The following is a 25,839-nucleotide window of genomic DNA, read 5'->3' as shown; positions in this document are numbered from 1 at the left end:
CTCTCCCCATCAAGCAAGATGGACATACGAGCATGCACAGGAGTGGTGAGCTGTGGACCCCTGCTCCCTGAAACACATGGCCTCCTCTAGCAGAGAGCTTGAAGAAACTGAGTAGATTAGAGATCGGGGTACAAGAATCAAGATGATACAAAGATCAAATTGTCCTTGAGAAAGTATTTTCTCTCATTTGGGAACAATAAAATCTGCCATGGATACTTTATTGTGGAGACAGAAATTTCACGTATATGATCATCTCAGTGGACCTCATGATTAGAAAACCTTTGGTTTGTTTTAAGAAGTAGGCACTGGCTGTGGAAAATGAACTTAAAAAGTAGAATTGCAAATTGCATTTGCTTCCGGTGGGATCTGATTTAGATGGGATGTGACAAGTGCATTTGGCTCTTGAACCTCCTCACTTTTCACATGACACAGTCACATCACTCCCCACTTCTCTTGTAATTTAGGCTTCTTGCCTCTGCTAATGAATGTTTCAGTGCTTTTGATGCAATGTGTGTGGAGCTGCCTCCACCGTCAGTGTAGCTCCTGTAGCAAACTTACCTTTGGCTATACAGCAGCCCGTGCTCCTACTAGAAGTCAAACGGAACCACATGAATACTTACGTTTAGTGGGCTTTCTGTACATTGAAGTTTCATTAGGAATTGAATTGGATTGTCCGTAGTTGAGAGGCTTTTAGAAATGATCATCCACATTTCCCCGTACATATCTTAGCTCAGAAGAACTCTTTGTCATTATTTGCGCTTGCTTTTCACTATTTCTACTTTTCCAGTGTGTGTACAAGGTCAGTCCAGATACTGAGAGCTAGAGTTCCTGGCCTTGGCTAGAAAGATCTCATGAAGGTAATGCTTTTCCTATGAAGAACATTGATGGGAGTCTGTCATTCTTTTTAGCCTATGATTTAACTCTGAATCATGGGATGGCCACAATTTAAAGATATCCTTTCATCAGCCGACTCTGAACTTCAGTTCTCTGTAAGTGCTTTATCTGGGGCACATAGTAAAGATTTATATTAACATTCCATAGAATTTCTTGTAGTAAACTGTAGTGACAGTGATGGCGGGAATGGTGGGAGGCTCATAAAACCCGACCCCCTTGCTCTCCTAGAAGTTAGCGCTGTCCGAAGATGGGATGCTGCTCCCTGAGGCAGTAAGGCTCAAGTAGACTGAAAATACCATGTTGCAGAATGGGTTCCTAGGTGTTGGAGGTTGTGGTCAGCGTGTAGATTCCTTTCAAGCCAGAGGTTTTCATGTATGTATAAGGGTGCAAGTGAAGTGAAACTTTTATTGAGTAAAACTACGGAGTGCCTTACTGAGTGCTTGCTACCAAGCTAGGTCCTATTCCAAGCACTTTATACAGATAAGCTCTGTTACATGGATGAGAGATTTTTATTATCCACAAGGTATAGATGAGGGGATTGAGCTACATCCTTCAGCTTACAAGTGGTAGGACATGGATTTGACCCGAGGCAGCCTTCTCCAAAGAAGGATTCAACTGTGATGAATTCATAAGGAGAGAAACACTGCAAGGATGCCAGGTAATGTAGTGGGAAAACAGGAAATTTATTTCTCGCTCTTTGGCTGCATTCATTGGTTCAGTTGCTGGATTCCTGACCTGGATGGGTGTTAGTGCTCAGAAATCGCTGTGGAAAAGAGGATGTGGGAACTTAATGCCGGATTTCAAAGTTGGATATGATGTTAGTAGAAATGGAAAGAGAATTTTATTCTATTTCTTGAGAAAGATAAGCTGCTGCTAAACCTCATAACGCCTTCTAGACAGAGACATCCAAGAACTTGGGGAGATCAGAGAAGAAAAATGCATCTGGTAAGGGCTCACATTTCTAGTAGTTCAGTCGCTGAAATGGTCCCAGCACACATCAGGTTTGGATACAGACAATGGGTACCCGTACAGCTTTCAAGGTATTTTCTATGCCAAAGAACCCAGAGTCCTAAATTTAAAAAAAAAAAAAATTTTTTTTTGAGTGGAATAACTAGGTACAGCCACTCTATTAATGCAGCCAACTAAAAGTGACATAATTCAGCCAAGCATGGTAGTGCACGCCTATTATCCCAGCACTTGGGAGGCTGAGGCAGGAGGATCACTGTGAGTTCAAGGCCAGCCTGGGATACATAGCAAAAAAGAAAAAGACATAATTAGGAGGCAGTTTCCTCACAGAGTGGAGCATTACTGTAAATTCCCTGAAGTACCATAGTCCTGCATGGTTGCCACAAGTGATTAATGAGCACTTGAAATGTCCTGAGCCAAATCAAGGGGTGGCATGAAGTATAAAATACACACTGGATTTTGAAGACTTAGTTTTTTAAAAATGTACAATATTGTAACTTTTTCTATCAATTACATGGTAAAATAGTAGCATTTTGGAATTTATTTGGTAAAATAAAGTATTTTATTCAAAATAAAAGCCAGGTGTGGTAGTGAATGCCTGTAATCCCAGTTACCCGGAAGGCTGAGACAGGAGGATTGCAGTTTGGGGTCAGCCTTAGCAACTTAGTGAGACCCTGTCTTAAAATAAAAAGGTCCAGGGATGTAGCTCATTGGTAGAACATCACCTAGCATGTGTCAAATCCCTGAGTTTAATCCCTAGCACTGCAAAACCAAACAAATGTGCATTCTAAAATTCACTCAAGGTTTTTATTTTTTGGTGTTTGAAATGTGGCTGCTACAATGTTAAGTTACATATATAGTTTGTGTTATACTTTTGTTGATAGCACTACGCCAGTGAGCCTCACCCAGCTATCCAGGTCACTCCTCAGCTCAGAGGCAGGTGGCTGGTACTTTGGAAGGGCCTGATGTCCATTCCTGTTCAGCTACCCCTCATTTGAGCCAGCCCGGTGGTCCAGACTGTTAAATGTTTAAGATCCCTTCGATTCCCTCAGCCAATATTTTGTCCGTACTCCTCCACTTACAATCTGTAACCGTACTGGCTAAGACATAGATTCTTATCCAAATGATAAATGACAGTGCTGCTCAAGAATTGAAGCCAACTTGTGAATTTTTCTCCTAAAATGCTCTTTTCAGGTTCACTATCATGAGAACAGGGTAAGAACCTATCAGCCTCTATGAAAATAACTAATTTAGCTTCTAGCCATATTTCTCTATCATGTCCACAACGGTACACTGAGAGGCCTTGTTGAGATCCAGTTATATAACAACCTGTCGGGAAATAAGGCAAATCTGACACTGCTTATTCTTAGGGAACCCAAGTTGGGTCCTAGGGATCAGCACTTTCACATCTAGGTGCTTAAAAATGATGGCCACCTTGGCGTCCCGTCTTACCTCTGAGGAAACTGCCCATCTCCTCCAATGCCTCAACACCACAGGTGTGTTTACAACTCCTGTTTCCTCCCAGCGCCCTGAGTTTGTGTCCAGTCCAGAAAACATGATTTTCTTCAGTGTTAATGCGTTCCTTATACTCAATCAGATCTTCCCTCTTGGTCTACGATTTCCTCTTGCTGATATTCATTCTACCCTTGATATTTCAAACGTCATTTATTCTGACAGAATACACGGCTGGGGATTTAGCTCAGTGGTTCTGCCACCTGCCTTGCAAGTGCAAGTTCCCAAGTTCTATCCCTGGTACCAAAAAAAAAAAAAGAAAAGGAAAAAGAAAAAGAAAAAAACCAACAACATAAAAAACCCACAACAAAATACAGAAGCAAAATGGGAAGTTTTGTCCACCATAGTGGTTAATATGTATATGTTCTAGAATCAGACATATTCAAATTCCAGTTCTACCACTTACTGTACTTGAATTTCTCCGTCAATAAAATGCTCTCAATAATAGTATCTGTTTAATAGAATTGTTGAATAATTAAACATTTATAGCTGTAATACGTCTCTTGGGACAGACTAGCAAAAGGAGCAAGTTAGTATCTCTACGTTATTGAGGTTTGGGAAGTTTATTTTTAACTTTTTTTTTCCTCTATTTCCTCCCACCTGCAATAAACAATGTTTATCTCCAGATGGCGCTAAAATAACAGTGCGAGGGCTGTAAAAGCAACCCTGGGGCTCCAGACTTTTCAAAGTCATTTTCTGGTTATTGCTGCTAAGTCAAGCTAGGAAGTAGATCACATGATGATAATTTTCAACGAAAACTCAAATAAATAATCCACCTTGACTGCCCCTCCTTAGAATCTCTTAATTCTAGAAGGCAGATTAGGCTCCCCCTGGGCTGTGTTTTGGTATGGAGCTCGATTTTGCCAAAAATAAAAATAACGGGATTTAGATCAGTGGCACGGTGCCAGCCTCACAAGCACAAGGTCTTGAGTTTGATCCCCGGTACCCCCACCAAAAAAAAAAAATCAATTAAAAGCAAAAGATGGCGGGCCGCGGATTTAGCTCAGTGATTCCACCGCCTGCCTCGCCAGCTCAAGGCCCCGAGTTCGATCCCCGGTACCAAAACAAACAAACAAACAAACAAACAAAAATATGACTCCTGAGAATTAATAACCGTTGTGGAGACCATTGTGATGCTAATTAGAAACAAATCATGTACTTGAACCTGCCTGTTCTTCAAGCTAGATCTAATTATTAAACTAAAAGCTCAAGAATGTGTGATGAACAAGAATGTGTGATGAACAAGATTTCAAGCAAGGTGTTTGAAAATGGATCTCATTCCATCCCTGGGTTCAAAATGGAGGCACCTGGTCAGATTCACGCCTCACTAATTGTGGTTAAACATGCTATTGGTTAATGGATGGATCGGTGCCAACCTGGAAGGGAGGTAGGTTCTGCTGGCACAATATCCTCCGTTCTGATCTGTTCAGCACTTTCTTTGGGGTTCAGAATCTCGGGAAGAGCTGAAATGCCACATGCTTTCTATGACTGCAAATCTCAGAGCTTCCACAACTCTAATATGCTTGTCAGTCCAGAAAGTTCTGGGAGAGAGGCGGGACGCATCTACATTAGAGCCAACCAAACAAACTTTGGACTCTTGTATGATGTTTCAGGTCAGGGAAGCAACTTAACCTGGAGGGACAGAGTTTGGGTACACCAGCTCCATCCACAGCATTCATTTGACAGCAATCCTGTTAAGTTGTCACTTGAATTGATGTCACCCAGCACAGTCACAGGGGTCTTGTACTAAATTTTGTGGGCAGAATAATTGTAACAAACTAGAGTTGGATGAATAGAAGACCTAATCATCAGAGCCATTGTAAGAAGCTACAAGCCTTCAAATTGTGAATTAAAAGCTTAAAGTTTGTGAGTTAACTCCTCTGTATTTTGTGTTTTGTATGTTAAGGAATTTTGACATTGGTTGGAATAGGGACCATTCTCTAATTCTGCTCAGCAACTGCTATTGAAGAGAAACCAGTCTCACAAGAAGCAAGGTGAGAACCTCATGATACCATAAAGATGGTGTCTCTGTCACTATTGTATGTAACAAATTTCTCTGATGGCTTAACACAGTAACAGTTATTCTTTCTCACACATCTGAAGTATGGTCTGGGCTTGAAGACAATACTTTTGCTCTACTCAGTCTCGACTGGGACATCAGAGGCTGGGGATTGGAATCATTTAACTGGACTCTTCGCACATGTCTAGCAGCTGATTTTCATTCACAGAGGTAGTTACAAAGCCTCACCCGTATTCTGGGGAGGGGAAATTAGATCTGACTATGGAAGAAGAACCTTCAAGGTCCTGAAGGAGTATGTAGATCTGAAAATCTTGCTGTGGCCTTTGGGGGGCGGATATAATTTTCCCCAGGAAATGGGGTGACCTTATAAGTAGCTGCAGTTGAGACCATGGGACATCAAAACAGCAATGGAGGAGCCACATGGTGCTCACAGAGGGTGTAGGAGGACTGGAAACTCAGCAGTGAGCACCAGCCCCCATGGAAGGCATTGCCATGGAGGGGTGGTGCTGATCAACATTCTGCCAGATACAGGCATGTATGGAAACTTCGACCAACTGCTTCTGGCTTCAAGTCTATTCCAGGATCATTTTACTTCCCCTTTTTGATTGAAACCCAGGCCTATGAGTCCCTGCCTTTCTTTCTGGCCCAGACAGGAACTTTCAGTACTCTTGGCAGCAGGGGAAAAGCCCACGGTCTCAAGTATAGAGAGGAAAGGGCCAAAATTACATTAAGGGAAAGGGTGCAAGTAAGCAGAGGGCTTTAGTTTAAAGCTTTAATTTGGTATAAAAGATGTCTAGAAGGAATTGTAAATTTTCTCGATGGGAAATATACAATGAAAACAGTGCACTGTATTGATTCATTCGACATGTGTTAATTAGCTACTGTGTGCACAAACTTCAGAAGGCACCAAGGATGTCAGCACCAGCCCCTGCACAGAATGGCCCAGCCCATGCAGGGAGGGGTGAAGACTTGAGCTCTACCCCACTCTCTGCAACTGGTCCCTGAGCTCAGACCACTTTCTGACACCCAGCTCCACCTGACAAGACCATCCTGACCCATTGTTGGCTGAACATGGCTCTGGCTCATGGAGAGACTCTTTCTTGTGGCATGCTATGTCTAGTAGTGAGAACTTTCCTCCGCTCAGTCACTTTTTCCATCCTCTCTGTCTTAGTTACTTTTCTCTTGTTGCTGAGGCAAAATAGCCAACACTCAAAGTTAGTTTTATTTAGCTCAGCTCACAGTTTGTAAAGGTTTCAGTCCACAAGGTTCCAAGGCAGGATGGCATAGCAGACAGGCATTGTAGAGGAGAAACAGTTCATGGTGGGCAGAAGGTAGCAAGTAAGCAAGGGGATGGCCCTAGCTCTTTCTATCCCTTATATCTATCCAGCATACTTAGGGTGGGCAGCACTCACACTCTTAATCCTAGTGCCCTTGGTCCTAGCATTGCACCATAAATCAATCCCAGCATCAAATACTCTAGATCACCCACCTCTGAAAAAGCCCCTCCTATGACTGCATTAAGCTTTGGGGGGGGGCGCATCAAGACACGAGCCATAACATCCTCTAACTCTTCCTTCACACACTTTCTTCAACAATGTCCTCATCACCTCCCTATGTCTAACTCAGAGGTAGATACTGACCATAGCCATTTACAACACCAAAAGTAGGCCCTGTGCTGGCCGGGCCATCAGGGAAGTTGTGCCTACTGCAAGCATGACCCATGAGCTCTGAAAGATGATCTTTTTCCTTGGTTTATCTAAATTCCATAAGCTTCAAGTCACATTTATTCAAAAAATTAACAAAATCCCTTTACTGAGGAAAGCACTTGGTATGGTACCCCTTCACACACACACACACAAATAATAATAATAATGAAAGAAAGAAAGAAGGAAAGAAAGAAAGAAAGAAAGAAAGAAAGAAAGAAAGAAAGAAAGAAAGAAAGAAACCACCATTGTTAATGGCCCCATTTCCACAGCAGGATCCCTGGCTCTACCCTGGAACAGTCTGGCCCATAAATGGAAAGCACACACACGTGCATGTGCATGTATGAGAGAAAAATGGCCTCCTCCCTGGGGTGGTGGCTTATTGATGCTTGTGGGTTAAAACTTCTTCTCAGAAGTGGGGCTCATAGTGACCTGGTGGGGGTAAGAAGGGAGAACGGCTGACATTGGGAAGTGACACTCACCTGGCACTTCAGGTTATACCTAGAAATCATTCATGGTAAAAGAAGGGGGTGCTGATGGGAATTAAGGGGCCCAAGCCCCGTCCCCATTCTCCCTAGGTCCCTCTGTACCCCCCCACCCTACTGGGGTTGTCTGGTCAATAGCTCCTCCCTGGACTTATGTTTGAACCATGGACAGAGGACACATGAATATCAAGCTGACTTTAGACTTTCCATTGCATCACCAAGTGCATCAACCTCGAACTGTTAGCTTTGGATTTCCTACAAAGAGACTGTGCTGCCGCCCCCTCTCTACAATGCTTCATTACATGTGGTCTGTTGGCTTAAATTTTTCTTGGTAACCATTTCTTATCCCTTCTCATCCACGATGCTAGCAAATTTCTTTTGGGTAAATGTCATATTCCATTTATGACTCAAGCTGTATATTAGCCATTTATAGTGAGGGGACATGGTTTTTTAAGAGTGACGAAGGGACATAGGGATTAGGAGAGCACCACACCCTTTTTCAGGTCCCTGGGCAGCCTGTCCCGGGGCATTGCTGCTATCCCTGGCATCACTGCCTGTTCTTCGACATAGCTGCCTGCCCCTGGCTGGGCCTGTTCCTAGGCTCCACTCCCTTCTTCAAGGTGCTGCTGCCCAACTCTGGATCCTGCCATCTGCTCCAGGGTCCTGCTGCTTACCCAGGATCCCACTGCCATCCCGTAGGTACACTGCCTGCTTTGGGGCTGCTGTCGCCCCAGGGCCAAGCTAGCTGTCTCTGGTCCTCACTTTCTCTTCAGAGCACTGCTTCCTGCAACTGGACACTGATGACCACCACTGGATGTCACACCCTGCCCCTGGGCACTGCTGCCTGCCCCTGGGGATCACTTTCTTCAACAGGGCACTCAAACCTGCCTCTGGGCACTGCTGCCCGGCTCTAGACTCATTGCTTGCCCCTAGAGACCCTTGTCTGTTCCTGGGCATCACTTTCTTCTTTAAGGTACCGACACCTGCCTCTGGACGCTGTTGTCCACCTCGGGCACCACTGCCTACCTCTGGACATGGCCACCTGATCCCAGACACTCCCCTTTTCTTCAAGCTACCACTACCTCTGGACAATGCCACCTGCCTATGGACACCACTGCCAGCCCCTGGACACCACTTCCTTCTTTGGGGCACTGTCCCTGCCCCGTGGCCAACACCACCTGCCCTGGTCCCTGCTGCCTGCTGTGGACACCGCTGCCTGTCCCTGGGCACTGCTGGCAGCGCCCTAATGGACCTTCCCTTTTCTCAGTCCTCTCCTGTGCAAACTAGAAGATGATGCCTCTTCCCTCTTCTTCGTCAGCTATCAGCAACCATCAAGACAGAGACACCTGAGCTTTCAGGGGACAGCGGCTCTTCAGTTCTTACTGGAAGAGAACTCAGACATTGTGCCAGGAGACAAATCCAAGTGACAGACGCTGTGCTCTCTCGGTTGAGCCTAGAGGCTCCAAGCCATGACTCCACGCCCAGGAGATGGGTTCTGTCCCCAAAGGTCTCTACATCCCCGCGGGTAGTCTGTTCCCCGACCCCTGCCCTGTCCCCGGATCAGTGGCCACAGGACCGAGAGGATGTGCAAGACCCTGGGGCTGGGGCTGCACAAGACATGCTAGCTATCTATGTGACTCTGCCCTATGGAACTAGGCGGGAGAGTTCAAGCTTGTAGAAGCCATGGAACAGAAGCAAGCAAAAGCTTGTCAGTAAAGTGACAGTTTAATATTTGTGTAAACCAAATGGACACACAATAAATTTTATATTGGCATGTATCTATAACACTCTATATCACTAGGAACAATGGCATTTGGGTCACATTCATAGAAATAATATTTAAATGCAAAGTTTAGGATAGGAAGGTTGGGGTGGAAATTGTGAGATTTTTAAAAGAAAAAATGACTTTTTCCTTTTATTTCTCTCTGGTTGGAGTCACTATGGTCTGACTGTCGGACATTTGTTTGAGGACTTCTCTCCATCAGAAGGGGGGCTATGGCAGAGTGGGACAGAAGATGCAGACCTTGGTCAGAATTCTATGCCTTCCCCTTGCCTGCTGCACAAACACTACACAGAAGTTGTAATATAAAAGACAGAGAGAGCAAGTTCAATGACAAGGATTCTCGGCTGAGTTTTTTCTTGGTCTGTATTTGCTCTATTATTTGACCTGCTTCTATGCTTTTCATTTTTATTTCAATAGTCATATTTTCAGCTAAGAGTTTCTATTTGACTCTTGTTCAGATCTGACCCCCATCTCTGGCTTCGAGACTGGGTAACAGGTTTAATGTATTAATTGGGCAGACACCAGTGGACGGCACTCACAAGGATGAAGAAAGAGCCTGAGGAAAAGGCTACCCTAGAAAGGCCAGCAGAGAGAGCATGGCACTGCCCTGACAGAGCCCAGACATGAGCAGCTCAGGAGCAAGGACTCCAGGTTCACAGGAGTCTTATAGTTCATTCCCTAAGCAGGGTCCGTACTTCTCCACCTCTTGACTTTGTTAACATAGTTCTTCCAACAGGACAACCACCTTTTGTTTTCACTTGTCCAGATCCTGCCTATATCCTCCAGGGTCAAGTGCAAAGTGCCCCCTCATCCTCATTTCCTCTCCCTGTCTCCCGCGAATGCCTGTAGCACTTGGTTCCTCTTAGGTCTTACTTGAGATTAACAGGACCAGCTGTATGACTTGCATGAGCCCGTGCAAAATAGAAACCTAGCTCCCCTAGTTTAAAAGAATTATCAAGAATTTCAAGACAGTCTGCTGGGGATTTAGCTCAGTGGTTCTGGCACCTGCCTCGAAAGTGCAAGGTCCCAAGTTTGATCCCCAGTACCAAAAAAAAAAGGCAAGAGACTGACAGAAAATGTAAAAAGACAGTGGCAGCAGAGCACTCCACAAAGAAAAGGCTTTTCGGGGTACAGGGCCTCTGCATGGGACACATCCCTGGAAAGCCAGCCTCGATGACTGGACCCCTAGGCTCTAAGGGGAAACTGCGAGTCCCACCAGGCAAGCATGGCCTCTTAGATGCCTGTTCTAATCTCCTCCCCGGAAGCTCCGGAACTGCTCTCCTTCCCTTGCTGAGCCTAGTTTCAGGGGTCCAATGTCTGGCTTTCTACCATGCTGGAGACTTGGCCACGAGCTCTGCATCCTAAGCCTCCACCAGCCACTCCCACCTGTGCCTACTGCCCTCACCCTGGAGCCCTGTCTTATTTCCTGGTATTAACCATACAAGAACAGGGAGCAATCTGTTGGTTTTCTTCCTAGAATACTACTCTCTCCCTCTCTCCATCTGGTTCCTCTGGTTGCCAGGATACAGCCTTGTCTTTGACAGCACATCGGTGCGAAGAAATGGACCTACAAGTCTTTTACCTGTTATATTACTTCTTAGTAAGCAATAATATAGCTGCTTATCTGATGAATGTCATGCGTACCAGTGTATTTAGCGCACTTAATAATCCTTTGAAGTATGTGCTACTACAACTGTTCCCTTTACGAGTGAGTAAAATGAGACTCAGAGGTAAGTAATTTTTTTTTTTTGGTACTGGGGATCGAACTCGGGTCCTTGTGCTGGCGCAGCAGGTGGTGAAACCACTGAGCTAAATCCCCAGCCCAGAGGTAAGTGATTTGCCCAAGGTAATAAAGCCTTCCCTTAGCTATTAGGGAAAGGCTACATGAAGGCAAAGACTGTATTTAGTCTGTGGCATTCCCCATGTTACTTCTTTGTGCTCTCAGTACGAGTATTATTAGGGCTATAAGAACTCCCCTTTATTGGTAGCTTACCCTGTGCCAGGCCTTCATGAGATCCTCAGCATGTCTCTACTAGCCAAGTTTTATTGCCGCTACTAACAGGTGCGGAAACTAAGGTTAGCAAGATTTAACCTCTAGTTACATCACATCACTGGTAAATAGTGGCCCCAGGGTTTGGACTTGGGTCTGTCCTGACTCCACCTGTAGGGCTCCTAAGTTATGCTGCCCCCACACCCCTGCCTCCCAGCCATCTGACCCCTCTCCATCTCATTCACCTTCCTGCTTGGATCCATCCTCCCACTGCCTCAGTCTCTACCAGAATCTGAGTCCTGGAGGCTCAGTCTGTTTCGTAACCCACTAGACGAGTTGGTTTCCTGTTGCACAATCACAGTGCAGGCGGAGGAAATTGTCCATATTCCCTGCCCTGGCCCTACGATCTGCACCCTCTCACTTCAAGTTGTCATCTTCTAGTATCCTGTTGCCTTCTAGTGTTCCAACAAGAACACCTGAAGCAGACTTCCGACCTCTTGAAATTTATTTAAGAGGCCAGACAACAAAAAGCAGAGAAACACTACCAGCTGAGAGCCTTACCAGGTTCAAGGTGAGCGCGAGCCTCACTCCCTCTTCCATGTCTTCCTTGAGTGCCTACATCTGTCCCTCTCCATGTTCAAGAGGCCTAATCAAGGCACTCCATGGAGAAGAATGGCCTATGTGTTGGTTTCTTTGTTAATCCTTTTGAGGGCTCAGATAAGCCTGTAGAAACAAGGAGAACACTCTTGTCCTGTCAGTGGCAACATGCTGCTATCCCATAATGGTGCACTTGCACGCACATGTGCATGTACAAGTCCACGCCCACTTGTATAGCTACAGAACTAATTTGACTCCTAGTCTTAAGGTGGCTCATATTATTGCTTAACCACTGGTGCCAGTCTTGCCTCTGCAATACAGTGACGAGGTAGTCTCAAAACAAATGCACCTGAGTGGTGACTGAAGGAACAGGGATAATGAAGGCCAGAGAAGGGGGCCAGGATTCAGCTGGGATGTCTCCAACCTAGAGACCTGGCATTGGGTCTGTGCAGTTGATTTCATCCTAGCTCCTAAGGGCAGAAGCTGGGCCCGTGGTGAGGTTACAAGGAAGTTAGGTGTGGAAGGAAAGGTCTCTAGGAGCTGGAAGGATTCAACAATGGAATGGGCTGCCAGAGTGGAGGGCTTCCTGAATGTGAACGTTCTCAAGCAGAAACCAGACACTGGAGGGAGGGTCTATATGGTGCGGGAGTCTGCTCTAAAGCACCTCACTTGGTGATGATGTACAGGGCTCACTCTGCGATGGGCAGGAGGCAGTGCTGGATCTAAGGCCACGAACCCTTCTCACTCAGAGACTGTGTTCCCCTGGATTTGATGCAGGTGGAAGGCGAGAACCACAGCCCACACTCCTCTTAGGTGTGCACAGCAGCTGTCATGATGCACCGGAGTCAGACCCAATGGTGAACACCTGGAAGACGAGTTTTACACCTTTACTTAGTGCCTAGCATAGTGTAAGTGTCCAAGAAATAATTTTGAAGTGAATGAGTGTGCCCAGAGAATGCTTTAAGAATGGATCCGTGGAAGGTTAAATATCAAGTTACTGTTGAAAGGACCCATTCCAACTGCAATAATCTGCATGATGGATAAAGAAGTGCGCAAATTTAACAAGGTACCATGAGTTACTGGACTCCAGTGGCCTCAGGATAAGCTCCAAGGCTTGGCTCTGCTGAAAAATGTTTGTGTTGAGGGCCCAGCGAGCACACCATGGGGCTCATAGGAAGGTGGTTTGCCGCCCACCTTCCTCTGTCTAGACAGTCACTCACTCAGCTTGCTCTGAAATATCAAAAGGTAGCAACAGAAACCAGCAGGAGGATTCTCTGCAGTGGCTAGCATTTCCCTGAAAAACATCTAACTAGAAGCAGAATAATCATTTACCTTTTATTTATCTTTCAAACCTGCAGTGGAGATAACTTCAGTGCCATCTAAGTTATCGCTAGAGTCAACAGGGGTTGTTTTTTTTTTTTTTTTCCAGAAAAATTGATCTCCAAGTATTTTTCTGCTGGCTGAAATTGTGTGGGTGAACTCTTTCATTCTTTTCATTGTTAACCAAACTCAAGCTATTTTTCTACTCTTATCTTTTTTTTTTCAAGCAACTATGTTTTCCGTTGTTAAGAATTATGATTTGTTGGCTTTTAATAGTGTCCAGACGCCAACCTCCCTAGCTTTTGGTGTGTGTGTGTGGCATATTCTTTTGGTTTGGGGTTAATGCAGAAATAGTGATGGAGCTAAAGGTAGATGACATCGCTTTCTGAGTACGAGGTGTGGTGAGGTTCTAGGGCATCTCTGAGTCTCAGCTGCCTCGTCTGGAATGGAGGGAGGCTGAAAATAGTGTTGCTCTTATGCCTTTTACTGCCAAGGACAACAACATGTGCCATGATGAGGATGGATTCCTAAGAAGGTGCTATTCTAGTGCTAGAAAATCTCTCTATTGCTTTGCCTCTAAAGTGATTCATTTTTGTGAGGCAGAACATTGGAGGAAGTGTCAAGGCCAAGCCGAATGGCATGCAGTAGAAACGTTTTCTTCTAAGCAAAAGAGAATGGAAGATTTCCCATCCTGTCTTATGGGCTAACATAAGCCAACTGCAAGGATCACTGTGGGCTTGGGGTCGGTTTCACACAGTTTCACACAGCTAAACACCTAGCACCACCTGAAATATTCAGTCCTTTAGAATGTATCACCAGTGGAAGATCAGATGCTGAAAGAAATGGTCCAAGACAGAAATGATCTGAGAAGATTAGTGATCAGGGAGATTTTTATCTTTCTTCTTGCATCCTCAGGTCGGAATGGTTCTATTGAACCATCCTGGGACAAACATGGGAACCCCAGAGCTGAGGAAGACCTGAGCTCGTTCTGGAGGTAGTGAGAAATGGAGGTACGGGTACTGCACAAAGGACATTATACTGTAGGAGAAGCCCCCTGGGTAGCAGGCTGGTGCCAGGGTAACTCGAGGCCATGACTGCAGTGAATGTCCCCATAGGAGGCAGCTTTGTGAGGCCCTGCTCCTTGTGTGGGCACAGCAGCGAAGGTTTCCCATGCATAAAGAATGCAGTGGTGCCTCGCTGAGAGAAAGCTTGTGGTCCAGAAAAGGTCTCATGGCTGGAACAGGGGACACAGGGAAGACTAACTTGCTATGGATTAAGGGGGGACAAGCAGGACACTGGCTCACAGGTGGAACCACAGGTAGGTAGGCATGTGCCCAAGGACCAGGTGAGGCAGGTTACCTGGTGGAAGATGCCAACACAGGCCCTTGAAGTACAAGGCAAAGGAGGACACCCCTTTCTGCCTTTAGTGCCATTTACGTCAGTACCCACATAGGTGCCCAGGCCTCTTTCTAACCCCACTGGGGGATGAAGGGGAGGGGCAAGCAATTGTAACACAGGGCTTCAACCCAGGTGTTTAGAAAATCAGGTTGCCTGGAAGTGACTAGATTACATTTTCACAGAGCGGGCCCAGAGTCAGAAATTCAGTTGAGCTGGGGAAAAGACTGTTCTACTTTATATACTTGTGCTCATGAGTTATGAGATATAAGCTCAGAGAACATTTTTCAAAGTTCTCAAATATTTAGTAATGACCACATTTACTATACTTTTGAAGATTGTTTTAAAGAAAAGTGTAGCCTGCACAAAATGTTCATGAGGGAGGCCCTTGAATTAAATAGGTCCAAGGCTGGTGGAAAGTTGGTTTTGAGAGATGACTGAAGCCTGTTCTTTGTCTGTAGAAGCCACGAGCCCTGGCCCATGAGGACCTGGAGCTTGACCACGTTCTGCCATTGAGAGTCTGTGTGTGCCACTGGGAGTAAGTGTGAAAATTCCCTTATAGCCACCTCTGCGCCTTGTCATTGCCTCTCACCTCCCCGACGCCCCCCACCTTGAAAATCAACATTACTAAGCTTCACTTTGGAAGGTCCTTTCTTTTCTCCCCGTCCTCCTTTTTCTTCTTCTCCTTCTCCTTCTTTATTTTTAAAAACCCAATTTTATTTTCCTGAAGCAACATCAAAGCACAAAACAAATCCACCCGCTTACAAGGCCAACCTCTAACTATCCGAAGAACATGTTGGTTTCCACGTTAGGGTTGCTTTGCTCCAGGATAAACCGAGTCCCTATGTGACATTTCCCAAGCCCCCTCCTGCCTGCCCACCCTCCTCAGAGATTATACCTGGGCTGGTCCAGGGCTACTTAAAAGGTGCCTGGAGTGGACACCGGGGTCCTGTGTTCCAGCCACAAAGGCATGCTGTCATTCTGCAGAGGCTGCCAAGAGAGCTGGGGGCATAACTGAGTCCTTAGCTGGCCCTGCCATTTCTCAGAGTGCACATCTGAACCCAGAGCTTTGTCAAATGAGTGCCTGGGAGGCCAGAACTCCCCCTGCTGCTCTTATGTGCTACTGGGGAGCATGGGGGATGGGTGCAATCACATCCATCCACCTAGGAGACCTTGGTCTGCCTGTCCACGCTGTCACTTGTGGGTCCTAGCAGTGAGTTCTGGAGAAAAGAGGATGAGGGTGTCAGGGCCCTCGCACTGCTTCACTGTATTCCTCGCTGCTGTAGGAACTCCTCCTTTTCACCTCTGCCACAGAAACATCTCTTTTGCTTTCTTCTTTCCTTCAAGGGGCTCCAAGATCTTGTCGTGTCCCACAGCCCACTGTACCTTTGCTATCTCTGTGGGCTTCATTCTCCCTCTCGTGGAAGAGATATGGCCCCACATTGAGGATTGTGTCACATTTCTGAATGCTCCCCACATCCCTACGTACAGACCTCACGCACATCCAGTTCCTGGCAGAGGACCTCCCCCTGCTGCCAGCCCCTCCACACGCCGAAGCTGGCTGCTTCCACTGTATCATCCCCTCTGGCACCTCTCTCTCTCTCTCTCTCTCTCTCTCTCTCTCTCTCTCTCTCTCTCTTTCTCTCTCCTGCTGTTGCCATGTTCTAAGCAGACTTTGGAGCAACTCTCCCTCAACAGAATTGACTTTGCCAGATTTCTTGGGGACCAGGGATGTCCCAACTTGTTTGCTTTTCCAGGGCTGATATTTGCAGGGGTTATTTTCGAGCAGAATTGAAATCCTCCCATATCCTTGTGCAATTCCTTCAGTAGGCTCCAACAGATAAATAAAGTCCTCCACCTCTCTGTCTGTCTAGCTTTCCCAGCAGGTTCCTGGGTCGGTCCAGAGGTCTCTAGCCATCCACCCACTTGCCAGGAACTCTCCGGAGCAGCCATGAAGTCCTTTGTTTTGCTCCTTTGCCTTGTTCAGCTCTTAGGCTGCCACTCGGTCCCAGCTGGCCCACGGCTGCCTTACAGGGAGCCAGCTTGTGATGACTTGGAAACAGAGCAGGCAGCCCTGGCAGCTGTGGACTACATCAATCAGAACCTTCGTCACGGATACAAGCACACCTTGAACCAAATTGACAAAGTCAGGGTGTGGCAGAGGGTGAGTGAATTCGGTGTGAATGAGATGAAAGTACCTAGTTGCGCAGCCCAAGCTCGTGCCTCGAAAGACTGGCAGCTCCCAGCACAAAGGAAGCTGCAGCAGGGAAACTGAGTTTTTCCCATGAGTGGAGGAAGGGGCAGGGGCCCAGCAAGAGGGGAGGCACTTGACTCTGCAGTCATGGATCTTAAGGACAGTGTTCAGTGGGATATGGGGCAATGGGGAGGAGAGGAAAGTACTTCCAAGGGTATTTTGCAGATCACAGATGGAAAGCGAGGCTTGCTGAGAAAACCAGGGCGCAAGAGACTGGCTCCTATTTGCCAAGTTATCTGCATCTACAAATAATTTATCGTCTTGGCTTCTGTCTCTGACAAAAAGTGGTTGAAACTAGGGTTTTACAAATGCTTACAGCCTGTCAGGCCCTTTCACATAGCTCAGCTCATGGATGTGCTCCCCTCCTCTGGTCCTGGATGGTCGCTACACTCTACTGGCCTTGTTTTACCTAAGAGGATGCCAGGATGCTGTCGTGTTGCCATTATTTGCTCAAGGTCATAGTGAGCATTGGGGTTGGGATTTTGTTCCAGACCTGGGTTCCTTCCTCTATCCAAGCTGCTTCCCCAAACGAGTTCCTCACATTTCGGAGAGAATTCAGCATAGACAGGATTCACTTTCCCACATTAAACAAGAAAACAGTGCAGGCTGAAGCCAGTGACCATAGAGAGAAACCCAGAAAACATGTTTGGGAGATCAGTCGAGAAATTTGGCAGGACGGGGAAAAAACACTTGCTGACTATTTGCTTTGGAATTAGATTTGATATCTGACTAAGGATAATATTTCAGCAAATAATTATCTCAAGCTTCCTTGGGCAAGAACTAGTATCAGGTGCTATGGGAGATATTAGGTTGAGCCATTGAAATTGTCAATATTTAGCTGTGTTTGACACACAAAAATGGCAAGTTTATATCTATAGGTGAGAAAAATGGTTTGTGCCCACAAGGGGTCTGCAATATAGGAGGGAAAAGAAGGTAAACATCAGGATGTCAGGACTGATGGCTGACACCTGATCTCACAAAGGGACAAACCATTTGAAGCCAGGATTGTCCGGGAATTTTGAGAGTGCTTCAGTCATACAGAAGTAATATCAGTGGTTCAGAGGAACTGCTCCTCAATTCAGGGGAAATAAACACGCAGCATGCAAACGTGAGTGAAAGAGCAATGGGTGGGCATTGCGAGGAGCTCAGATGCGCCTGGTTCCTGGTCACCCACAGCTCTGAGTCCTTCCCAGAAGTTACTTTGGACACACCTGCACGTCAAAAAATGCTTCAGACCCTGGAGTCAGGCAGAACTGAAATGAGAGACAAACAGAGCCAGGTTGAGATTTTTCCAAGCTTTAAGGAAAGGATGCATAAACAGGTGAACAGATAAGAACAATGCCATAGAGTTACACAAGCGTCCTAAGGGCGTCTGCATTAGTGACAGCTGCAGAATACATTCGCTCTTCCTACTGGTTGCCAGCAGGAGGCAGTAGAAAGCAGCTTCTGTGAGCCCAGGTATGTGCAAACCAAAGGACAAAGGAAAAGCCTAGGACCCCAGCAACAACAAACCTTTAAGAAGGAAAAGACAATGGGAGAAAGCAGGCGATGAGAGGGAAGGAAGAACGAACTAGAGGGAGGGGTAGGGAAGATAAACAAAAGGCAATAAGATATCATCCTACACCACACGACTTCGCAGCTTAAGGAAACCCAAAGCTGATCTCAAAACACTGTTTGAAGAGTGACATTTTTTAAATTAAAAAATAATGAGGGTCGACACTCATTTCCAAGTTTCCAAACAGAGCAGAGTGAGGACCGTGGCTCCATGCCCCGCCTAAGCCCGCTGCCCTTCCATCCTTCCTCGAGGCACTGTTAGCACATGCCCAGTGGAGGAGAAAGGCCAGAAGAGCCACGATCGGCCGGCTCGGAGCTGGACCAAGCCGAGGCTGAGGAAGGGGCAGGGCGCGAGGCACAGGCGGATCAGTGGAGGGCGCTGCTCATCAACTCGTTCTGTCTCCACAGCGCCCCTTCGGAGAGGTGTACCACCTTGAATTGGACACACTGGAGACCCAGTGCCATGCCAGGGACCCCACACCCTTGGCGAACTGCTCCGTGAGACAGGTGTTCCAACATGTGAGTGCCCGGGCGGCCCCGCGGGCGTCCCAGCCGGCTCCGCCGGGGGGCAGCAAAGAGCAGAAAGAGCAGGCGCGGTTTATGCAGCTGCGCACCCTGCTTTCTTGGCTAGCACCGTGCACTTTCTGAAATTGCTACTGGACGTCGCCTTCTGTGGATTGTTTCCCGACCCACCCTCGGGGTTGAACACAAGGCCTCACGCATGCCAGCCAAGCGCTCTCCTACAGCGCCACATCCCCAGCCCTTTTAAATGTTTTTGTTTCGTTTTGTTTTAACTGAGACAGCGTCTCGCTAGATTGCCCAGGCTGGTCTCGAACTTGAGATCCTCCAGCGTCAGCCTCCATAGAAGCTGGGATTACAGGCATGCGCCACCAAGCCTAGCCCTATCGTTAATTTGTACTATAACTAACCTTTGTAGCCTTCCCTGACCCGTGGAGGTGCTTTCGTGAGGGTCACCTGTGACCGCCCGCGCGTAAGACCGGCGGGCTCGGGCTCCGCGGAGGCCCTCACTGTGCCTTTGTTTCTCCAGGCGGTGGAGGGAGACTGTGAAATGCACGTGCTGAAACAGGACGACCGGCTTTCCGTGTTGTTCGCAAAGTGCGATTCCACTCCAGGTAGGGACGATCGATCCGTTTTCTTATTCTTTCTGCCCTGTAGCCAGACTGGGGAGGGAATCCGAATAGTTCTGAGCCTAAGTACTGCAGAGTTCTAGTGACTCAGTCAGTGAAGACCAGGAGAAGCCAAGCTTCCTGGGTCCCGGGCTTTTAAGGCGAGTTTTTAAGGAGCTGTTCTCATCGGAGGGAAGGCGGGCCAAGGTTTAGTTACGAGGCAGGAACACGCCTGAAGCCGGTCGTCCGCCCAGCCCAGCCCAGCCCAGCCCTTCTCAGCCTGAGCGGAGCCTGGGCCCGCCGGGGCTCACAGGCGCGCGCCCTTCTGCGCAGACTCCAGGGAGGACGTGCGCAAAGTGTGCCCCCAGTGCCCCCTGATGGCGCCGCTGAACGACACCAAGGTGGTGCACGCCGCCGACGCCGCCCTGGCCGCCTTCAACGCGCAGAACAACGGCTCCTACTTCAAGCTGCTGGAGATTTCCCGCGGTCAACTTGTGGTACAGACGGGAACCCTGGGGCAGGGGTGGGAGGTTTGGCGGCACGCGGAGAGTGGACGTGGCGAGGGCGGCACCCAGCCGAGGAGGACCCCGAAGCCCTCGGGGCCTCCAGGGGACGCCGAGGGTGGGCACAGCCCCTGCCTGCACTGGTGGGCAGCAGTGCCCAGGGTCACAACACGTGGCCCGTGCAGGTGGAGCTCCCTGAAGTTGTGCGGTGCAGTAGCTCTTGCTGCATCCCTGCAGCCTTTCCCTCTCTGCCCATCTCGTGCAAAGTCCTATCTCCTCGGGTTCTTGTTCCTGTTTTCTTATCAGCCTCTCCCAGCTTCCACCTATGTGGAGTTTGCGGTGGCCGCCACCGACTGTGTCACTACAGGGGTCACAGATCCAGCCAACTGCAAGCTGCTAGCAGAGAAGGTGAGCGGGCCAGGGGTTGGCGCCACCCGGCAAGGCTGGTTGTAGACCACAGCATCCTTATGTGGGAAGAAAATAACACTGCAAAAGATCCACTTCCTCTGGGGCTGGGTCGTGGCAGACCTTCCTCTGGATTCTCACTTCCCCCTTTAACAATGGTCACCAAATCATCTCGCCTACTGCAGGCACATGGAGTTAGGGGAAAGGTAGAGCTTGAGTCCTAGGAAGCCGCGTCATGCCGGGTGCTAGGCGTGTGAAGCATGGATTTCCTAGAAATATCCCTAATACAAAAACTTTCAAGTCCTTGAGCCAGCAATGTGCACTTGTAGGAATTTAGCCCAAGGAAATTATCAGAGATATTTGACAGAGATAGCTCTACAAAGATCGTTGGTCAATAGATACAAAATAAGAAAAAGAGAAAGATGCCAGTGTCCAAGAGGAGGATATCATTAGCTAATATATGGTACATCAGTAAATAGAAAATTACGCGGGTTAATGGAGGGTAGCAGAAAATACTATTCTATTAAAGCGAGTAAAAAGCAGGACACCCAGGCCGGGGATTTAGCTCAGTGGTTCCCCCACCTGCCTCGCAAGCGCAAGGACCAGTGTTCGATGCCCGGTACCAAAAAAACAAAACAAAACAAAAAAACCCACCAAAACACAGGACATCCAATGACGTGGTAACAATTAAATTATATTTAATAATTTTTAAAAACAAGAAAGATGCATTGATGATAGCAATAGGTATCCCGGGGTCACCACCATTTCTAGGATTATGGGTGATCTTGCTCTTTCTGGTAGTATTTCTTTATTTCCTACATATACATAGAGTTATATATTATGTATCTTTTATAAGCAGAAACTGTAAACTTGAAGAAGGTATTTTTAGAAGAATTAAAATTTTATATTTCTTTATCTTGATTATGGTTGTATCAGTGAAAGCAAGGGAGAAATTCATTTTTCAAAATCCATTAAAATAACTCCTCTCTTTTGGTGGGCAGCAGTACGGCTTCTGTAAGGCGACACTCACGGAGAAGCTTGGTGGGGAGGAGGTGGCAGTGACCTGCACAATATTCCAAACACAGGTAACAGTGTCATGGATTCTCTTGCTTGAATCTTCAGGAATGCAGTGACCCCTTACAGTCTCTGCAGTGCATTCGTAATAACAGAACATTTGCTGCCCTGTCCTTCTGCACCTAATGTAACACTGGGGGATGTGGAATCATCCACACGGAGGAGGGTATTTCCGATGTCTCCCTCTCGTGTGCTGGTGGCTGCAGAGCAGAACAGGCCTGGTGTGGACTTGACAAGGCCACCTGTGTTTCCCGGGAGGTGGGAGTGGTTCTCTGAGCTACAGGAAGAGGCGGGCAGAGCTGCCTGAGAGTTGAGTGGCTGCAGGTGTGGATGGCAGAGGGAAAGTTAGCATACATGGGGTGAGTTGCTACAGGTGAGGACACATGTATTCGAGTCCACCATCACCAGGGTAATCCTTGGAGACCGGGATCTCCATAGACCAGTTACCCCCTCCCCTGCCCCAGCCCCATAACTCCAATGAATCCTTTGGGCCTACCGGGTTTTTTTTTTAATTAATTTTATTGGTACATTTAGGTATACAATATAATGACATTTATCATTGGAAATTTGCACCTTTACATAGAGAGATCTTGGTTCTTATTTTTTCCCCTTCCCCTGCCCTCCCTTCCACCCCTCCATCCCTCCCTATTTACAAAGACTTTGTTTCCATTTTTTTCAGTTTTACAGGGTTCTTTTTTGCTAGATTCCTTGCAAATAAAAAGAATTACTGTGGGGAAATTGGGTAGGGGTCCACCCAGAACTGGGGGTGGCTTCTTTTGGGAGGAAGAAGCAAACTAACCCAGGGAAATGTTTCTACCTCTAGCCCGTGGCCCTGCAGCCCCAGCCAGATGCCGCCAACCCAGCAAGCCCACCCCCTGCACTGGACCAAGCTGCACCTGTGCCCTCTGCAGCTGGCCTGGCTGCAGCTGCCTTGGTGGTGGGACCCAAGGTGGTGGAAGTTCCCCTGGGACCCCCTAGACACCAGGCACACTATGACCTTCGCCACGCCTTCACAGGTGTGGCTTCGGTGGAGTCAGCCTCAGGAGAAGCATTCAACCCACCTAAGGGGGCACAGCCTGGCATTGCCGGTGGTGCTGGCCTAGTGCCGCCCCCATGCCCTGGGAGGATCAGACACTTCAAGATCTAGCCTAGACACTGCAGAGATGAGAAGGTTGGGCACAGAGAACCTAGCCACCATTTTGTCCAAGTCTGGGCGTGGGTGGGGACCTTGTCTGTTGTCAGAGCAAGGCCCACATGTGTCTAGAGTAATAAATAGCAAGTCTTGAATCCCAACTTCTCTCCCTTCCTCAGAGGAGAGAAGCAGTCAGGCTGATGGTTATGTTTGATGGAAGGCGTACGGCCAATAGCTTGTCATTGTTTTGCTATAAACCACTGCCATGGTGTTCTCTGCCTTCTCGCTGACCTCATACACACAGTTGGACTGTGACTTTAAATGGTGCTCTTGCCACACTTGTATCAGCCTGTTAATAAAGTGCCTGAAGGACCTTCCTTAATAAAGAAGGCTCTAAACTGAAATGCGATCGTGATTATTGCTTACTTCGTACCAGGTGTGCTTGTTTGTGTGTGGTCTTTCAACCCAACAACCCTGTTGCCTACCAAATCTTCATGGAACTAGAAACAGAAGAGAGCAAAAGCTCTGCTGTGTTGCCATGCACAGGGAAAAGTGAGACTGGGATCTGCTCACAACCCATAGCATATGACCATTTCTTTATGAGAAAACAATTCTTTTTATTCATAAGGGACAGAAAATATTGCCTGAACTTCATACAGACACATCAACTATTGGTTTTTCCCAATACTTCAATTAGGAATGATTGGGAATTAACACAGGAATTTAACATTAACTGTATTTATTCATTATTTATGTCTAACATACCTGTTGAGTGTACTGTAGCCATTTCATTTTGTGGTGCAGGATTGGTCTTCCTAGCCGATCTGTTCTACGGACCTATGTTAAAGCTCTGGTGTATGGTACATTTAGAGAAGGGAAACTGTGAAGGTGGATCCAGTGGACATTTGTAGACACTAAACACTCAGATAGCATAGGGGAATGAACAGCCCCCATCATGAATGGTACCACGGCAATTTCCATCTTTGTCTATCAGCATTAGGTTTGGACCCTTCCAGATAGAATTTTAAAGGCTTAGACAAGCAGCCAGTTGAGTGGCTACACTGAGTCAGGCATTACCACTCATCTGTCATTCTTGCCTAGAGGTTTTGCCAGCATTCCAGTAAACCAGAAGGAATGGCCAGGATGGTAAGAGAACCACTGGGTGTCACAGCATCCAGAGAAGAAGATGAAGGTCTGGGGAGCTGTGCCAAATGCTGCAGAAGGAGCAACGGATGAGGATGGATGCTGGGGCCATGGTGACTACTGGTAGGTGTACCCACACCAGGAGGGGAACCTGGTTGCTGAGCAGTGGACACGAGGAGGAAATGGCGGTAGGTATGTTCCCTTCTTTAAAGCAGATGGATTGCAGAGTAGGAGAGAGGGGATGTAATAGGAAGTGATAACTTTTGAGCATGTTTAGAATAAAAGGTAGGAAGAAATGGAAGAAAGGAGAGAAAGGAGTTGAGCAGATGCTAGGGGAGACTAGTCCTAGTGGAGATTCACTAGACTAGTGGAGATTCTAGTCCTTCCTTAAGGATCCTACATAGGTGCTTTTCACCCAGCACTGCAAGAAATTCATCCACTTTCCATTCTTGCTACACAGGTGTGCTGTGAGGGAGCACATGGAGTGTTAAGAGGGTTTCTCAAGGCAGGTGGCAGACACACAACCCAGATGAGTTTAAGAGAGGAATGCTATTTACTGCTTTGTGTGCTGAAAAGTTAAATGCATGAGTTATAGCTAAAGTTCAGATAGATCAAGCATTTAGAAGATAACATCAGGTCTCAGCAGTATCTACCTGTGCTTGGCTTCATTCCTGCTGAGATGGCCACACAGCCTTATGCCTACCTCTGCATTAATGCCCGTGTCTGAGGAGGAGAGACAGCCAAAGGGAGCATTCTGGGCCAGTAAAACCGCAGATACAAAGCCCCGTGGCAGGAAATAGGTCGAGGTGGCCAAGGAAGATACCTTTGCAGCTCCTTTATTTGATCAAATTGTCCGTGACATGTCACCCTCTTGCCATCTCTTTCCTATTTGAGTGCAATCATTCCTTGTCTGTGGAGTCTAACTTTCTCCTCTGCAGCCTTTCGGCCCCAGACCCTTCCATTTAGCTCATCTTCCTCTGCTCCTCCCTGAAGAGTAGTTTGCCTAGAGTCCTCCTCATTCTCATCTTGTCACCTTACCTGCTGTCCCAGGGGGAGCTCATCCCCTCCCGTGTTCTAGCCTCCACCTATGGCTGACCATGATCCCAATCATTTCCTTTAAGTTTCAGGTCCATTTATCCAACACAATTATAAATCTCCACTTGGACTCTTCAAATTTAATTCTGTCACTCAGGTCTGACATCCCTCCCAGCCCCAAATTTGCTCCACTCCAGCACTGACAGCACAACTTCCTGATCCAGCCTGAACCCTCTGGGTCATTCCCTACACCGCCCTCCTCCTTGCTGCTGCGTTTGATGGTTCAGCACAACCTGATTCCTGCATCCTCAACTGTCCCTTTTCTCTATTCCCATGGTCACTTCCATCTCCATAGCAGGTCTCCCTAATTCACAACTGTATCAGTCAAAGTTCCACCAGTTTTAGTAGAACCAGTGAGAGGTGCCATAAGACATTGGCTTATGCAATTGTGGAAGCTGGGTAAACAACCCCTGTAAGGCTGTCTCTATATCCAGTGCTGGACCCTGAAATCTGCAGACCAGCCATTAAGGAAGAAAAGGTGGATATGAAGTGCTATGTGAGAAGGCATATAAGGGGGCTGGTGAGGCAGGTAGTAAAACAGAATTTACCAATAGACAAATGTTATGTCTTATACCTAGCTGTTCCCCCAAAGCCTTATGTGCTCATAGGTGGGGCTTTTGGGAGTGACTGGATCATGGGTGTGTGTGATACTGGATTAGTCCACTGATTGGCTTAGCATAGTTATGGTGTGGGTGATGGATTTATGGAAGAGGGAAGACTTCTGGGTGTGGATGACATCAACCAACAGTAATAATATTTAGTAACTAGAATACTTATGTTGGCAGTTTTGTTGTACAGGCAGATATATATGAAGCTACATTTTTTGCCCAGAGGAATACTTTAATGTACCTCAAAATAACATAATGACAATACACTAAGTCAGGCTG

At 47.1% G+C, this 25,839-nt stretch overlaps 1 protein-coding gene and 1 long non-coding RNA gene across 5 annotated transcripts; one reads left to right on the top strand and one right to left on the bottom strand.

The window, feature by feature from the left end:
• Positions 1-78: 78 nt before the first annotated feature.
• Positions 79-16,398, bottom strand: LOC101724104 (uncharacterized). Of its 3 annotated transcripts, none has more exons than XR_015441040.1 (4): positions 11,915-16,398; positions 3,313-3,609; positions 1,852-2,135; positions 79-1,657 (listed from the first exon to the last, which is right to left on the bottom strand). It is a non-coding gene; the product is annotated as an uncharacterized LOC101724104 (long non-coding RNA). The 3 variants fall into 3 exon arrangements; XR_015441041.1 differs by having other exon boundaries at positions 1,852-1,963; XR_015441039.1 differs by having other exon boundaries at positions 79-2,135.
• A 122-nt stretch (positions 16,399-16,520) lies between these two features.
• Positions 16,521-23,118, top strand: Ahsg (alpha 2-HS glycoprotein). 2 transcript variants are annotated; one of them, XM_013072219.2, is made up of 7 exons: positions 16,521-16,829; positions 18,882-18,992; positions 19,522-19,606; positions 19,934-20,097; positions 20,410-20,511; positions 21,513-21,593; positions 22,406-23,118. In XM_013072219.2, the coding sequence occupies exons 1-7, from the start codon at positions 16,617-16,619 to the stop codon at positions 22,727-22,729; spliced, it is 1,080 nt and encodes a 359-aa protein (XP_012927673.1). In that variant the 5' UTR covers positions 16,521-16,616; the 3' UTR covers positions 22,730-23,118. The 2 variants fall into 2 exon arrangements, with proteins under 2 accessions (XP_012927673.1, XP_004834887.1); XM_004834830.4 differs by having other exon boundaries at positions 21,510-21,593.
• The last annotated feature ends 2,721 nt before the right edge of the window (positions 23,119-25,839 follow it).

The sequence above is a fragment of the Heterocephalus glaber genome, unplaced genomic scaffold, assembly GCF_053883595.1.
Source record: "Heterocephalus glaber isolate CG9 unplaced genomic scaffold, H.glaber_assembly_v1.0 deba00001504, whole genome shotgun sequence".
Classification (NCBI taxonomy): Eukaryota; Metazoa; Chordata; class Mammalia; order Rodentia; family Bathyergidae; genus Heterocephalus; species Heterocephalus glaber.
Note: the sequence above shows the minus strand (reverse complement) of the source record. Positions and strands in the feature narration are given on the sequence as shown.

Excerpts from the sequence above, each read along its gene's own strand:
- Ahsg (XM_004834830.4), top strand. The coding sequence starts at position 16,617 with ATGAAGTCCTTTGTTTTGCTCCTTTGCCTTGTTCAGCTCTTAGGCTGC. Across the intron at positions 18,993-19,521 it reads TGAGACAGGTGTTCCAACAT|GCGGTGGAGGGAGACTGTGA; the intron begins GTGAGTGCCCGG and ends TTGTTTCTCCAG. Across the intron at positions 20,512-21,509 it reads GCAAGCTGCTAGCAGAGAAG|CAGTACGGCTTCTGTAAGGC; the intron begins GTGAGCGGGCCA and ends TTTGGTGGGCAG.